The 16528-nt window shown below is 35.5% G+C and overlaps 1 protein-coding gene and 2 pseudogenes across 1 annotated transcript in view; 2 read left to right on the top strand and 1 right to left on the bottom strand.

Moving 5' to 3' along the window:
* The window catches only part of LOC149897307 (uncharacterized), a 41901-nt gene extending 28481 nt beyond the window's left edge, over window positions 1–13420 (bottom strand). The window contains exons 1-2 of the mRNA XM_090116607.1: window positions 13128–13420; window positions 12068–12235 (exon numbers count right to left, since the gene is read on the bottom strand). Of these exons, the coding sequence (XP_089972733.1) occupies window positions 12068–12235; window positions 13128–13414 (455 nt within the window). The 5' untranslated portion in view covers window positions 13415–13420. The remainder of the gene's footprint in view (window positions 1–12067; window positions 12236–13127) is intronic.
* On the top strand, window positions 1256–2751 carry LOC149897309 (uncharacterized; annotated as a pseudogene).
* On the top strand, window positions 6811–7869 carry LOC149897310 (uncharacterized; annotated as a pseudogene).
* Window positions 13421–16528: the final 3108 nt, after the last annotated feature.

A 16528-nucleotide genomic window follows, 5' to 3' on the forward strand; every position in this document is an offset into this window, starting at 1 on the left:
TGTAATAAGAGTTAGATACATTAGAAATTCATATTATTTTAAATGTTAATAACATTTAAAAGGGCAATAAACCCAATATTACTTACCTTTTAATACTGACTGATTAAAAATTGTAGCATCATGAGCAGAACCAGGCCACCGAGCAACAACATTCATTAATTTAAGGTCTGCATCACAAACGGCTTGGACATTGATTGAAAAGTATCCTTTCCTATTTCTATATTCCTCTCCTATTGTTGAACCTGAAATACATAATATTTTATTTTATTTGTTGTAGCAAATGTATGGCAACTTTCTAAACAAATAGTAATTAAGTAAATTGCAAATTTTTTATTGATAACAAATCAGTACTTGTATACCTACATGGAGACTGAATGTGTACATGTGTACAGTCAATAGCACCACATACTCTAGGAAATTGAGCTATGTTATAAAATTTATCTGTAGTTCTAGAATGCAGAAAAATATATTTGTTATACAATCTAGCGATAGCAGCAGATATATCTGCCACTATTCTACAAGCTGATGATAAGGATACTCCAGCAAAGTCGGCCACTGAATTAAGCATTGTACCCAATGCATAAAATCGAAGTGCCAATAAAAGTTGATGCAATGGTGGTATACCATTATTCCTGAAAATGATAGGTACTTTAGTTATGTATCCAATTTTTAGGTTATGTTTATATACATTTTGAAGCAATTTGAGCAAACAAATAAATTTCTTACCGTCTTGATTTCACTTTGATATAGGGCATTATTTCATTAAAGACAGATTCTACTGAGGCTTTGTTCATTCTGAATCTGAATGTAAACTCTGCGTCAGTTAAACTTGCCATGAAGTTTATTCGTCGAAAAGTTTTTGAGGACACAGCTCTCTCTTGTTCGCTGTCGCTACTATCCCAATCCGACAGCTGAGCTAATAATTCAAGATCACTATCACTTGAAAATATTTCCATTTTCACGCCTTTTATCAATACAATCGGTCAAAATTGGAGGATCACAAATAAAGATCTATAACGTTCAAAAATCGATTTGTCAAAATCAGAGATCGGTTAAAGAAAACACCATACTCTCACTTTCATACAAATACCAATCTAAAAACCCGATCGGCCCTCCCAAAGATGGATTGAAAAAAAAGATCGAGTTAGCGATCCATCGATCGGTTATTGAAATACTAAAAGTAGAAAATGGATTGAAATATCAATCTCGACCAGCAAATTAGGGATTGAGATTCAATATAGAAAGCGGCCGTTAGATAGAAATCACAAACATCCGACTCAAACGAATCGAGTACCTAAAAAAACTAAAAAAATATCGTGAAGAAGGACGACCAATAATTTACACGGATGAATCGTAAGTGGATTCATCACATTCTGATCCCAAAGCTTGGACAGAATATGGTTCAACCAAGGGCCTTAAAACGCCTATTTCTAAGGGACAACGTGTGGTCATCGTACATGCTGGATCCGGGCTTTGTTCCAAATGCGTTGCTCACATTTAAACCTGGAGGAAAATCAGGAGACTACCACGACAACATGAATTACAAGCATTACGAAAAATGGTTAAAAACACAACTAATTCCTAATACTCCACCCAATTCTGTTGTCGTGGTTGATATCGCTGCCTATCATAGTAAACAGTATGCACCCACTTCAATCACCAGAAAAGCGGATAAGCAAGCCTGGCTGTCCGAGAAAGGTATAGAATACGATGACGACATGTTAAAACCACAATTGTATCAGTTAATAAAAATGCCGGATGAATAATTTTCGTGTGATTTTACGTATTAAATAATATCTTGATTCAGGCTTGACAATACGTAAAATGTGGCGTATGTATAACGCTGCCCGTGACGAGGACTTGAGAGTTAAACAAAGTTTTTTCAGACATGTTTTTAATACTAAGTATAATATATGCTTTGGGAATCCTAGAACAGACGTGTGTTCAACGTGCATTGAACTATTAGAACGCATAAAAACGGAGAAGGACGCTTCAAAAAAAAATGCACTTATGGTCGAAAAAAGACATCATCGCCTTAAATATAAAGCCTTCTATGCAATATTGCAAGAAGAAAACGAAATCCTTCAAACCATAACCTTCGATTGCCAAAAAAAACCAGGCAATGCCCAAAGTACCGGATCAATCTGCCTACTGCAGTCGCCAAATAACTGTTTACTTTTTTTTTTCTTAATTTACCTAGTTGCAAGATAAATTACAAGTAAAAACTAGTGTTATCAACTTATCATAAACTAGCTCTTACCCGCGGCTTCGCCCGCTTTTAAATTAGCCTATATCCGTCTCCAGGGTCCCAACTTTCACTGTACAAAAATTCATCAAAATCGGCATTGCCATTTAGGCGTGAAGATATAACAGACATACAAACTCACTTTCACTTTTATAATATTAGTATGTAAAGTTACTAAAGTTAAAAAATACGAAATAAAAAATGCTTAATAACACGCTAAGAATTTCAGTGCACGATTGTACACATGCGCCGATTGCCCCCACTACTTTCCTCGAGCGATCTAGAACCACCGTGCGACCTGTACTTATTTCGAGTGAAACATTTGGAAACATATTTATCGATGAAGTTTACCATAACAATTTCCATGATTTGACAACCTTACCTTAGAGTTAGTGTTAATTTTTCTTTCAATGATATTCTTCTTTTTCACGCATTGTTTTTTTTCATATAATACGTATACCTATATTAAGAAGAGCTGGAACGTCAACACATTTACACATTGCACATGTTAGGCCGGGAGATACTGACACAAAATTTCGGGTCTGTCTACGCCTGTTAATTTATAATAGCAATCGCGCGCGCACCGACATGGATTGTCGTTTTTATTTATTATTTATTGGCCGGGTAGAATGTATTTTTTTTCTCAAAAAGAAACCTTTGTACAAATGGGGCGTTGGTGTTGAAAATAAAATCTTTATACAAGTAATATTGAGTTTCCCTAAAGAAATTCCAGTTCCCATGCCTAAAGCGGGAACAATTTGGCGACCGTGACAGGACGAAAACGGATTTCACCGCAAAATACGAGTTAATTACAAAATATCTACACATCTACGCAACATTGTTTCTGGAATTGAAGACTTCAATTTGGGACTGATTCCTGTCGAAAAGGATAACCTGCTCGTCTGAACAACGATACAGCTAAAGTGTCGTGCCGGAGTGCAGCTCATAGTACCAAGTTAAGTGCAAATCCTTAATTCCAATAACACATTCCTATACCTAACCTTATAACATAAAATTCACGTTCATATTTATCCAAAAATTACCTATTATTTCGCTTCCATTTGTGTAAAACAATTTAAATTATAGCAATATTGGTTTATCAATACCTATTATCATTTCTTCACGCCAGATTCCCTTGCGGGATTGGCATGTAAATCGTAATTCATTTGTTCCAAATTAAATTCATTTTTTGTTAACAACAATCTCGAATATCATAGCCCTTCTCGCTTATAAACTCGACTTCGCCGAATAATTTCAGGAGCCGTCTTCTCAGGCGACTAAATATCGCTTGCACGATCTTCTGCGAAGCAGCTGCGTGTGAGCAGCAGCCCGGCTACCAGCGGCAGGTTCCACCGGGCGAGGAGCGTGAGATAAGCATTTTATTTCTTCCATAATTTTATCAGGCTTGTTGACGTGCATTTAAATAATTAATTAATCGAAAAATAATTACATAATTTCAAAATAATTACATACAATTAAATTTTAATTTCATAACAATATTCAATTAAACTATTTTACAAAATGTCTACGGAACCTAATCCAAAGTTATTAAGAGATTTATATTCAAAAAGGTCTGCTATTAAGGGCCAAATTACAAAATTTAAAAATTATTTGGACAGAATTAGCGAGTCCATTTCAATGGACGAACTATTAATGGCTGAATTTAAATTGAAACTTAGCAAATTTGAAGCATTGTCAACAAAGTTTGATGTGTTGCAGACTGAGATTGAGGTTCTTAATTCTGAAAATATAGATTCTGAGATTGATGAGAGAGACGACATTGAGAACGATTTCGTCCAAAGTATTGCTTCTGCTAAAATAATGATAAAACAATATGATAATTTATTTAATGACAACGAAAATCGTAGGAAATCGTTGGGCAATGAAGACTCTTTCCATCAAGACTCAAATGTTAAATTACCACGAATCGAAATCTCAAAGTTTGATGGTTCATACTTCCGTTGGCTAGAGTTCCGCGATACATTTTCAAATCTTGTTCATAAAAACAAAAATATTACTGATATACATAAATTTCATTATTTACTTTCTTACCTTGTGGGTGATGCGGCACGGATTGTCTCTAATCTCGAAGTGTCAACAGCAAACTACCAGGCAGCCTGGACGCTACTTTGCGACAGATATAATAACAAAAGGCTTCTTGTTGATCATCACTTAGATTCTTTACTTAATATTCAATCTTTAACTCGTGAGTCAGACAAGTCACTACGTTTTTTAGTCGATCATGTTACAAAAAATCTTCGCGCCTTGTCTAGCCTGGGTCAGCCTACTGACTATTGGGATGTACTTATAATATTTATTTTGACTTCTAAATTGGACAAATGTACTCTTGTTAAATGGGAAGAGTATCGAAATACTATTGATGACATTCCAACTTTGCAACAATTTCAAAGATTTTTAATCAACCGTGCAGATGTGTTAGAATCTTTAAATCGCAATAAGATTGGCACTAATAATGAATCCCAAAATAATTCTAAATCACAATTCACGTCACGTCCCTCACAACTAAATTCACAAAAAAATAATAAATTTAATACAAATAGAAATACTAATTCATTTTCTACATCTAATCGAAATAAATTAAATATTTATCTTTGCATAGTTTGTAACGGAAATCACAGAATTTATGACTGTCCTACATTTAAGTCTAAAAACATTCAAGATAGGATGTCGTATGTAAATAAATATAAATTATGTCGAAATTGCCTCAGACAAGGGCATCCTGTCAGTAACTGCCGCATGGGTTCATGTCGACAATGCCAGCAAAAACACAACACTCGTCTCCATGATTCTAATAATGACGTCACTGCCAACTTCAGCACAGATGAACAAGTTGAATCAAGCGAATCTGTAGCAGCTTTTTCTAGACAAATGTCCAAACATGTTCTCCTATCTACAGCATTGATAGAAGTTTTTAACCCTATTAATAAGCAAGTAGAAAAGGTTCGTGCTCTCTTGGATTGTGGCAGCCAGTCTTCATTTGTCACTAAATCCCTGCAACGAAGAATGTCATTGAGAACTTGCCCATTGCAGGCAATGAATGTCATTGGCATTGGCAATAATTCTTCTAATACAGTGCACGAAAGCTGTCTCACTCAATTAAAATCTCTAAATAGCAACTACAGCGTTACTCTTTCATGTCTTGTTCTCAACGAATTGACGGGCCGCTTACCTAAGGCCCCAGTTGACATTCAAGGTCTCAAAATACCTAATTCTTTAACTTTGGCGGACCCTGAGTTCTACAAGCCAGCTCCGATTGAAGTTTTAATTGGAGCAGATATCTTCTGGGACATTCTAGAAAGCGAACAGCTTTCTTTAGGTCCTAATAATCCTAAATTGCAAAATTCTAAATTCGGCTGGTTAATAGCTGGCCCAATCAATAATTCTCGTAGTAACGAAATTCATTGCAATCATGCCATAATTACAAACCCTACTTCTAACAAAATTCACAAAATGCTCACAAAATTCTGGGAGCTTGAAGAGCTACCCCAAAAAACTGTTCGAAGTCAAAATGACATAGTATGCGAAAAACACTTTCTAAATACCGCCACTCGCTTAGAAAGCGGCAGATTCTGCGTGAAGTTACCCCTAAAGGACTCACCTGACTGCCTCGGCGATTCATATTCTCAAGCTAAAAAACGATTCCTAAATCTTGAGAAAAGATTTAGACGAAATAATATCTAATCACCGGTTGTGATGATGAAGATCAACTTAAATACATTCAAAATCCAGTTTCAAACGCTCTAAATTCAGCTTGTTTTCCTCTACGAAAGTACAAAACTAATTCAAAAAACTTATTTCAAAATTTACACGAAAGTAATACAGAACATTTAACAATCAGTGAGTCGTCGAGCACTCTCGGACTTTGTTGGGATCCATCGAAGGATGCCTTCAATTTTCCAATCGAAATTCCACTTCATAGTGACAAAATCACAAAGAGACATATCCTCTCAAGTTCATTTCGAATCTTCGATCCTTTAGGTCTTTTGAGCCCGTGCATTATTCAGCCAAAGATTTTGCTCCAAAAATTGTGGCTCAAGGGTGTTGAGTGGGATGAACCTGTGTCGCAGGATATCAAAAATGACTGGTTGGACATTGTAGATAATCTAAAGTTTCTTTCAAAATTCGATATTACTCGCAGAGTTCTTGCGATTCACCAAAAATCGTTTACATTCGTTTAGCAATGCATCTCAATGCGCTTATGGCCTCAACTTAACAAAAAATACGAAGAAGACTTACCTGAAGTCAAGGTCCATACAGCCGTCGAATCTGAAATTAATTTTCATTTTAAAAAATATTCTAAATTTACAAAACTTCAAATAACTTTCACTTACATTCTACGATTTTACCCAACTCTAAAAACAAAATAAAAATAATAAACTTACCGGCATTTTATTAATTGACTAATTATTATTATTCTTTTCAAAAACTGCGTTACCTGCACTCGTGTTCGTGGTCAGACCTATAATCCAAAAATGGCTGACTTACCTTCAAATCGCGTCAACGGTGACTTTCCCTTCAAGTCTGTTGGAGTGGACTATGCGGGCCCTTCCTTCATTCTAAATCGTAAAGGACGCGGTGCTAGAGTAATTAAGTGCTACTTGTGTTTGTTTGTGTGTCTGCGTTTCAAATGCATTCACTTAGAGGTCGTGTCTGATTTGACAAAAGATGCTTATATTATGACACTTCGCAGATTTGTGGCACGCCGTGGGAAGCCAACCGAAATGGTTTCCGACAACGGTAAAAATTTTGTAGCTGCCGCGAAAGAATTGAATAGTTTTCTAAAGGCTAATCAGGAACCTCTCTCTGAGTTTGCTGCTCAGGAGGGAATAAAATTTTCTTTTATCCCCGCTTACGCTCCTCACTTTGGTGGAATATGGGAGGCCGGGGTTAAGTCCGCTAAATTTCATATAAAGCGAGTCATGGGCAATACTCATCTCACATTTGAGGAACTTTCGACATTGTTTGCTCAAGTGGAGGCCATTCTCAATAGCCGTCCTCTGTGTCCCATGTCATCTTTCCCCAATGACTTCCTTTCCTTGTCCCCAGGGCACTTCTTAATCGGAAGACCATTGAATGCACTGCCGGCTCCTTCTTTGGATAACGCTAAGGAGAGCTCCCTGGATAGAGATGGCAGAAAGAGTATATCTCAGAAATGCAATTACGAACCAAATGGAAGGTTGACAAATCAAAAATAAACGTCGGAGACCTCGTACTGCTTCAAGAGGATAATTCTCCACCACTTTGTTGGCGCATGGGGCGTATCGTTCGATTATTCCATGGAACAGACGGCGTTTGTCGAGTTGCGGACGTCGAAACTACAAGAGGCTGCGTTCGAAGACCTGTGGTTCGACTGTGTTCTCTGCCCACTTCTGAAGACCTTCAAGCTTGAAAATCTACGCTTTTCACCGGGGGGAGGATTATGTCTACGCCTGTTAATTTATAATAGCAATCGCGCGCGCACCGACATGGATTGTCGTTTTTATTTATTATTTATTGGCCGGGTAGAATGTATTTTTTTTCTCACAAAGAAACCTTTGTACAAATGGGGCGTTGGTGTTGAAAATAAAATCTTTATACAAGTAATATTGAGTTTCCCTAAAGAAATTCCAGTTCCCAAGCCTAAAGCGGGAACAGGGTCATTTGTGACAGGATGGCGGTCTAGAGGGGTCTTAGTACGCAATGACAAAAAGAAAAATGATGGTCAGAACGCTGTGTTACAAATCGTTGGACTTTCGCTATTTATCCGATGAGTTCGACTAACGCCCACGCGACTAGTCCGCCGGTACCAGCGTTCTGACCATCATTTTTCTTTTTGTCATTGCGTAATAAGAAGTAGAACCGCCATTCTGTTACAAATGACCCGAAATTTTGTGTCAGTATCTCCCGGCCTATGTGTAGCTTTTATTTTGCAATTGTTTATAAATACAGGGATGTAATTGGTGTAGTAGTTACGAATATCTAAAAATCTATGAAGAATTTTGTGATACAGTAAATGGAAGAATTATAGACTATTTTACAGTTTTTAATAAAATCATTTAAGTTTTTGTTCATTTCATTAGAAATGTCAATTTTTCTCACCAATGTGGAAATTTGGATGATAAGGATCTTGTTAGAAAAATATAAATTTTGACTAAAATCGGCATTTTTTTTTCAAAAATCAAATTACTAATTAATAATCAGAGTTATCACCATTTACATTAATTTACAAACGATATCGGTTGTTCTTACTTAAAATTGAATACCAATGTCTTATTGCGGTATGTGTTCTTTGGAATTGTTCGTAAAGTTGTTGATTCGTAATTAAATTTTGCGGAAAATCTTTTAGAGCGCTTTGTTGTGACATATCCTAAGCATATTCAATAGAATTAAAAGACGAGCGAATATGCAAGCCAGTCTAAAACTTGAATATTTTGGTCTCGAAGAGCGGCCGTTCCCTGTCATGTCGTATGCGAAGGGACATTATCATTCATGAGTAAGAATTTCTGGTCCATTTTTACTTTGTATGAGACAATACTTTTTAATTTACTACTTTAATTTACTACCTCCTCGTGTTTTTATACTACCTTTGTAACCAACAAACGCATATCCAGAAAGAAACACAATACCTATTCTTTATGACATTATTAAAAAAAATAAGCCAAACTATACACAATTTTTACTTGATGCAATCCTCAAAGATCATGGACATAGTGTATTGCGCCTTCCACCATCCAGAACTCAACCCAATAGAGTTACTATGGGGTATAATTAAAGGGAAAGTAGCATCACAAAATGTGAACTTTAACTTGAAAACTGTGGAAGAATTATTTAGAAAGGAAGCAAATGCTATTAGTCTGGATATGTTTAGTGACGTTTGGAGAAAGACGCGAGAACATGAGGAAAAATATATTCAATTAGAACCAAAAGTAGATAATTACACTGACTAATAACATTAAGAAATTCCGACAACGAAACATCGAGTTCTTCGAGCGATGAAAGTTTCAGTGAAGTAGAAGGTTACGATTCAAAAGTGCTTCTAGAAGAAGTCTAATTGTATAAATGTTTGAGTTTGAGAAAACCAATAGTGTGAAAATTATACAATAAACATGTAACACATATTTGTTAGCGCGTATTGGTAGGTATTACGTACTTACTACAAATATAATATTTCTTAGATATCTTTACTCGACCAAAGTCAGGACAAGACTGCTCCGCAACTGCAGAAGACGTCCGTTATTTAAATCATTATCAAAACAACCATCCGTGTGTTGGGAGTGAGCGTACACGTGTTATTTGTATTGTTTTTATGACCTGAAATTTAATTATTATTAGATAATTGAATGATTATTAATACTTTTATCCAATTGATTATTATTAGAATAAATAATTAAGTTCATCAATTGATTTACTTTTAAATTATAATTTTACAGGTAAATTATGAGAGCTTTCATAGTTATATTTGCATATATTTATCTACAACGCACCATTTTACAATTCAAGTCTAAAATGAAACTAGAGTCGCATTTATTTTTGAACATACTGTAAGTGAAATTGCATAAGTGTGAGTACTGTGAACATGCCAGCTTTCCTTAATTGATCGATAATCAAACTGTATTTTATTCAGCGGAAAATACTTCCTGAATACATTGTCCTGCAAAACTGCTACCGTCAGTACTTCGCTACCAGAATCTGTTTCTCTCGAGTCCATTATGAGAGAGATGCGCTTCATGAAAAATCAACTCACGGGCTTACCTAACCTTCGAAAGTTTTAATGACATAAAGACTGAGCTATCAGATATAAAAGCAAACTGCGAATTCTTAGGAGGCAAATTGGAAGACTTTTCAATCAAAATTAATAACTTCGAGGACCGTTTGTTTAACTTAGAAAAATTAAATGTAACTGTGCGTGCTCTGGAGGAGGAAAATATCTACCTTAAAAAAGCAGGCGCAGGATAACGACAACAGATCCAGGCTAAACAATATCGAGATAAAGGGCGTGCCAGTCAAAAAAGATGAAAATCAATACCATCACCACAGCACCAAACTCAACTGTCGAACTCACCATCGCCTTATCAATTACCATCAAATCATCACACACAAACAGTCCACCAACCATTACAATCACCACAGAACCAAACTTAACTGTCGAACTTACCATTGCCTTATCACCAACATTTGACAATGTAGTTACTGTTGATAACAATACACAATTTTTAGAATACCTTCCTAATGTAAATACCGCATATGAAAACTCAGGATTGTTGCCTGTAATAGAAGGTCCTGGCGAACTAATGAAAGAGTTTCAAATTGTAAAACGCAGAAATTAAAAACAATGATTAAATATAATTACATAAATAATTGTTTTATTTACCTTGATATAATGTCTCAAACATTTGTTTTGTAGCGTTTAGCTACTATTATATATTCTGTGGTTAAACTACGGACAGAGAGTCATATTGGGTGCTTTGTTTCTTCATAAAGAAACTGAACATGTAAGTACTACACTGCAAATTAGAAGCAAAAAATAACACGTTTCTCAAATATTCAATATTTAAATGTTTAATTTTTTTAATCCTTATTCCAGAATAAAGATTTGAATTTGAAGATTGATCGAAGGAAGTGCCATAATTACAAATAAAGCGACTGACGCCACCAACAATAAGTTGAAAATGGAGGAATGGGTTCGAATAACTACATCATTCAACGCCAGTTGTGGGACTTGTCGCCGTACACCGCAACAACTCTGGTTAAAGTGGGAGAATTTGAAAAAAAACTCACGCAAACGCAATACTCAGATACGGATGAATCGCATCAAGGTAACAAATTGAGCTATAAAGTTGTTCTGTATAGTAATTATTAAATAAATTCTAAAAGTGATTTTCATTTTTGTTTCTAGACTGGAGGTGGAGCGCCACCTTATATATCACCAGATGAAATACTGGACAGAGTCAGTACAGTGAATGGTTTTACAGTGGAGTTTTGTGGCGACTCAGAACAAGTGGTAGATTATGGTGATGGTGCAATTATTAATGAAGTGGAAAAAGAATTACCATTAGACAATGGTGATGGGCAGGAGGTGCCATTTCTAGTCATAAACACTCCAGCATCTGTTGGACCTGCATTACCTAAGAGGCTTTCTTGGGTACTCCCCGAGACAGTGGTTTAATTATATTGTATACTTCATTATTAATGGTTGTTATTATTGATAGACCTAATTTTAATTAATTAAATATTACATACAGGTTCTAAGAAAAGGCCAAAACCTGATGAGGGGCGCATAAGAAGAAACCTCGCAATAGCGGAGTATTATGAAAAAAAAAATAGTTCTCGATTGTACATATGAGAAAATCAACTTAGAAAATGAAAAACTAAAATTAGAAATAAGCAAATTAATTTTCTTTTAAAGGAATGGAATAAAAAAAATAAAGTTTTTATTGATTATAAAGTTTTTATTGGTTAAAAATAATGTCTGATGAGTTCTGTTCTATTCTCAACATCATTTAACTCCATGTTAGGGAGCTGATCTGGATCTTCAGCAGCAACACACGGCACATTGTCACCAGGAGACACCTCTTCAATATTATAAGTTTTACAAATGTTATGTAAAACTGCTGTAGCGATTTAATATCGATGTTTTCGAAGTTTATATTCATATGGTTTTAAAAAACCTATCAGTAAAGAAAATTTTAATATGATGAATGCAAAATTAGAATAGTTAGAAACATATCTCATAATCATAAACATTAATTAAATTTCTGTATCCTGATATGCTTACCGTCGATCGAACCCAAGCAATTGGGTAGATTCCAAAGTTCATAATACCTTTTCGCAATTTCTTTCCATTCATCAGTAGTTGGTATAGGCATGTATGTATCCTTCAATTCATTCCATATTATTTTAGTTGTTTCTGATATCACACGCGACACGGTACATTCTCCTCGAGCAAAGTAAAGTCCCAATGCTCGAAACGAACAGCCTGTAGCTAAATACCTGAAAAAAATATGTTATTAGTTCATTTATATTAAATAATAAAAATGTGTTAGTTGCAGTTAATGATTGTAAGGAAAAATGGAAAGATATTAGAAATGGTTTTGTTAGAAGTTTAAAACCGAAGGCTAGTGAATCGGCAACTACAAAAAAAAACTATTTACATGATGAGATGCAGTTTATATTACCATACGTCAAACCAGTAATTCACATGAATGAAAGAGGAAATTTACCAAATCCTGAACAATCAACTCTAAATCAGGAGACCCCTGCGTGCCCCGAAGGACAGGCATATGATGGTCCTAACAGGAATATTACAGAAGACACTGAATCGGAAAATTTTTCCCATGTTGAGAGGTCGTCATTTCAAAAACAAAAAAAAAAAGGATTAAACCTGTTAACAACGAAGCTGATAAAGCTTTTGTAGACTGGTTAAAAACAAAAGAAAATAAAATAGATAACCCACGAAAAATGTTTCTGCTGAGCTTGCTACCCGACATACAAAGTCTTACAGATGAAGAAATGAGTGTTTTTAGAATTAAAATGTTGATGCTTTTGGAAGAAATTAAAAAACCAACGTGTTCAGTTATCCAGGCACAGATAAACCAATTCAGAGTCTATTCGCCGATTTCTTCCAGTAACTCCCACAGTTCACAAACACAAGCATCCACACCTTCTCCAATAAATTATTCTAACGACACACAAGTTTTCTCTGACTATTCACAAACACAAATTACCACATTAGACCCTATTAATTATTCACAAAATATTAATGATTTGGAAGGTTTTACAATACAATAAAAGTTCACGGATGCGACATACATGTTATTTTTTTTATACTGATATTTTGGATGGAAAATATAAACCATTTTGATTAAAATATTGTTTTACTTACCGCAACGTGATTAATATCCTTTCATCTGGACTAACACATTCTCGCATATTGGTATTCTGTATTTGTAATAATGGACCTACTATCTGAAGTAAATTTTGATAAGTTGTTTTACTCATCCTATAGAATGAGTGAAATGCACTGTCATCTTCTAATAATTCTCTTGCCGCTATGAACAATCTACAGTTGATATTTCTTTCTATATATGGATGGGTCCAATATAATCGTCGTTTTCGTCGACTTCGAATGTAGTGATAAGCCAAAATAACGTCTTCGTCGTCCGACTGCATTCTCACAAATGACAAAACGCCTCATGGATTGAGATCAGTACGCTGGGCTGCTTAAGCTGCACGTCGTATTTTGAAGCGTCTATGAAGCTACGCCTCCGTGGACAGTAAGCCTTAGTTACGGTTCGTATTCGATACGATGACGATTCGAAACTTACATGTTTTTGTTCGTGCTCTGAAAATTAGCTCAATATACGCACATCAGAGACGCTGTTCAAGTTCCCATACAAAATGCTTTCGTTGACGATTTGATTTGTTTTATAGGGAAGTTTGAAGAGAGCCAATTTTGGCTCCCTTTGACTATAGCCAAGATGAAGTGGACATAGACTGTAGCCAAGATGTTAACCTTCCATCAACGCTGACCAACGACGAGTATATTATGTTTATTTAAATGAGGGTCAGTCGCATTTAAGAAGTTCTGATAGTACGCCAGATTTATATAGATCTACGACGACACAAACTTTAGTCAAAACAACAAATGCAAGTAGGGGAGGTAGGGGAACTTTGGGCACCCCCTCATTTCTCAGAATCTATTCTAGATATTTTTTGGTTTCTACCACAGCACTATAGTTTAATAATTGGCAACACTCCTTATCAAAAGTGCCAGCTTTCATTTCACTTGGCTGTCAAGTTATATGCGCTCAACGGTTTGTTGCGTACAGAAGTAAATATTTTGTTTGTGATTTGAAGAAACATAACAAAGAAATCGACAAGAAAGTGTAAGTATCTGTGTTAACTTCTTCTTTTGTGTTCAATGAAGATTATATTTACCTATCAATTAGGATTTAACATTTGATAAAAATAAACTTATTCAAATCTATTTGAAAAGTGAGCTTATGGGGAGCATTGGGCACGCTGGTAGGAGGGAGGTTTGGGCATGCCTAATGCTTCCTGTTTTTAGTGTATTTTGGTGTCATACTTTTTTGTTCTGACTATTGGATTTAATGGTTAATCATTTCTTTTCAGGACAATGCCGTTTTCATTTAAAAAGAAAAATAAGCGACGTGAAATCTCCAAAGATGTTATATAAGAAGAAAAAATTTCAGAATATCTTGTAAGATCGTTTAAACTAAACCATGGTCTAGACTATTGAAATTAAAAAACACCCAAATTTCAATAGAGAAGATGGTTTGAAACTTTCTAACACCTGGGATCCTGTTATTAAGAATTTAAAACCCCATGTCAAACATACCAAAAGACTAGAAGACACGATCAGCCAATACTGCCAACATCCGGAAAAATACTCCACATACCAACTACGGAGGAATAGGTGGAGGTAGTTTACAAACAGCAATTTTTGAATGACCTTCAAGACGTATAACATCTCAGTCTCCCCGTGACCACGCTCGCTGTAAAGTGTTCGAAACGTCGGGAAAATAATAGAATGAATAAATCGCGTTTAAAATCCGTTAAAAAGTCTTTAATTTCTAAACCATGGTCTGTCAAAACTGTCAGGTCAAATATAACATTACAATTTTTATAGCAATACTTAAGCTTAATAGTGTAGTAAGCAATATCGTACAAATTAAATACAGTGCCCAAACCTCCCTACAGGGGTGCCCAAACCTTGCGACCACAGGGAGGTTTGGGCACTTTGGACATGTGTTCGAAAATCTATCGTAACTTTGAGACTAATTATAATACCAAAACTTTTCTTAGCAATAATTACTGCCAAATATGTGTGCTCGATATATTTGAAATAAAATTTTGATTATGATAAAAAAAGGCGGCCAAATATGGAAACATTTTAAAAAGATAAATGAATCAACAGCACAGTGTTCGTTATGTCCAAAACAAATTTCATGCAAAGGGTCGAATACTACGGGCCTTGACAGACACCTCCAAAGAGTCCACAATATTTCTGTGAATCAACCGCCGCCAGATGAATCAAAATCAGTTGTACAACCTGGGCCATCTTGCGAACCGGAATCAAAAAAAATTAAACGTGAAAATCAGTCTGAAATTACACGATACGTTGCTAGAAAGTCTTTGTCTGAAATAATTTCTCGTTTGGCAGCAGAGGATGGCCTTACTATAAGAGCAATCACAAAGAGTAAATTTATTCGTGAGAGTATTACCCAGCGAGGTTATAAAATGCCTAAAAACGAAACTGAAATTATGAAAATTATATTAAATTATTATGAAGAAAAAAAAGCAGAAATGATTCAGAAATTTAAAAACTTGGTCGCTTCTGGTACACGTTTCAGCCTTTCAGTAGACGAGTGGACCAGCGTCCGAAACCGAAGGTACTTTAATTTGTGTTTGTATGTTGAGGACGGAGAAGTTTTCAATTTGGGATTAATCTATATACCAGGTAAATGCGGTGCTGAAGAGACCAAAAAAATGGTTGAAGATACATTAAAAAGATTTCAATTGGATTTTGAAAAACATATTGTAGCCACCACCAGCGATGGCCCAAATGTAATGAAAAAGTTTGGCAGGGAAAGCCCCAGCGAGATGATCCTATGCTTGAACCACGCAATCCATCTAGGAGTTGTAGATACATTTTATAAAAAGAGACAGGCTACATCCGCAGTTTCGAGCTCTGAAGATACCGATGATAGTGACGATGAAATAATGGAGAACAAAAACTCTTCTGATGACGAAGCGGACGACAATGCCAGCCTACAGTTACTGCAGATAACTGGTTTAGTTCCATTCAATTGATGCAGGTTTTGCTAACCAACAAACTTACTTACTTAGGGACTCTGAAAAAAATGACCAAAGTTTTGCATTATTGGCTCACATTCCTTGCATGATACAGAGCTTGCATCATTTACAAGAGAAACTTTTGACATACTTTCGAGACTTGCACTCTGAAGCTGACAATGGGCGTAGATGGAGTTTAAACCCTTTTTTGGACAAATCAATAGACCTGGCTGATATCATTACAAAAATGAAAGAATGTCTTCCAGATTTAGCTGCTGATGGCATGCTTAAAATGGAATTTTATTCGCAAAGTGTCGACGTATTTTGGATGAAAAGAAAACACGAATATCCAGAGCTGGCAAGGGAAGCTCTTAAATTATTAATGCCATTCGCCACTTCATACTTGTGTGAACTAACATTTTCTTCAATGGTAGACATTAAAACTAAAAAGAGAAATAGGCTGCAATT

Source organism: Colias eurytheme, chromosome 26 (assembly GCF_061535395.1).
Source record: "Colias eurytheme isolate Ceu_HAF_F1 chromosome 26, ilColEury1 Martin Lab GWU primary, whole genome shotgun sequence".
NCBI classification, from domain to species: Eukaryota; Metazoa; Arthropoda; class Insecta; order Lepidoptera; family Pieridae; genus Colias; species Colias eurytheme.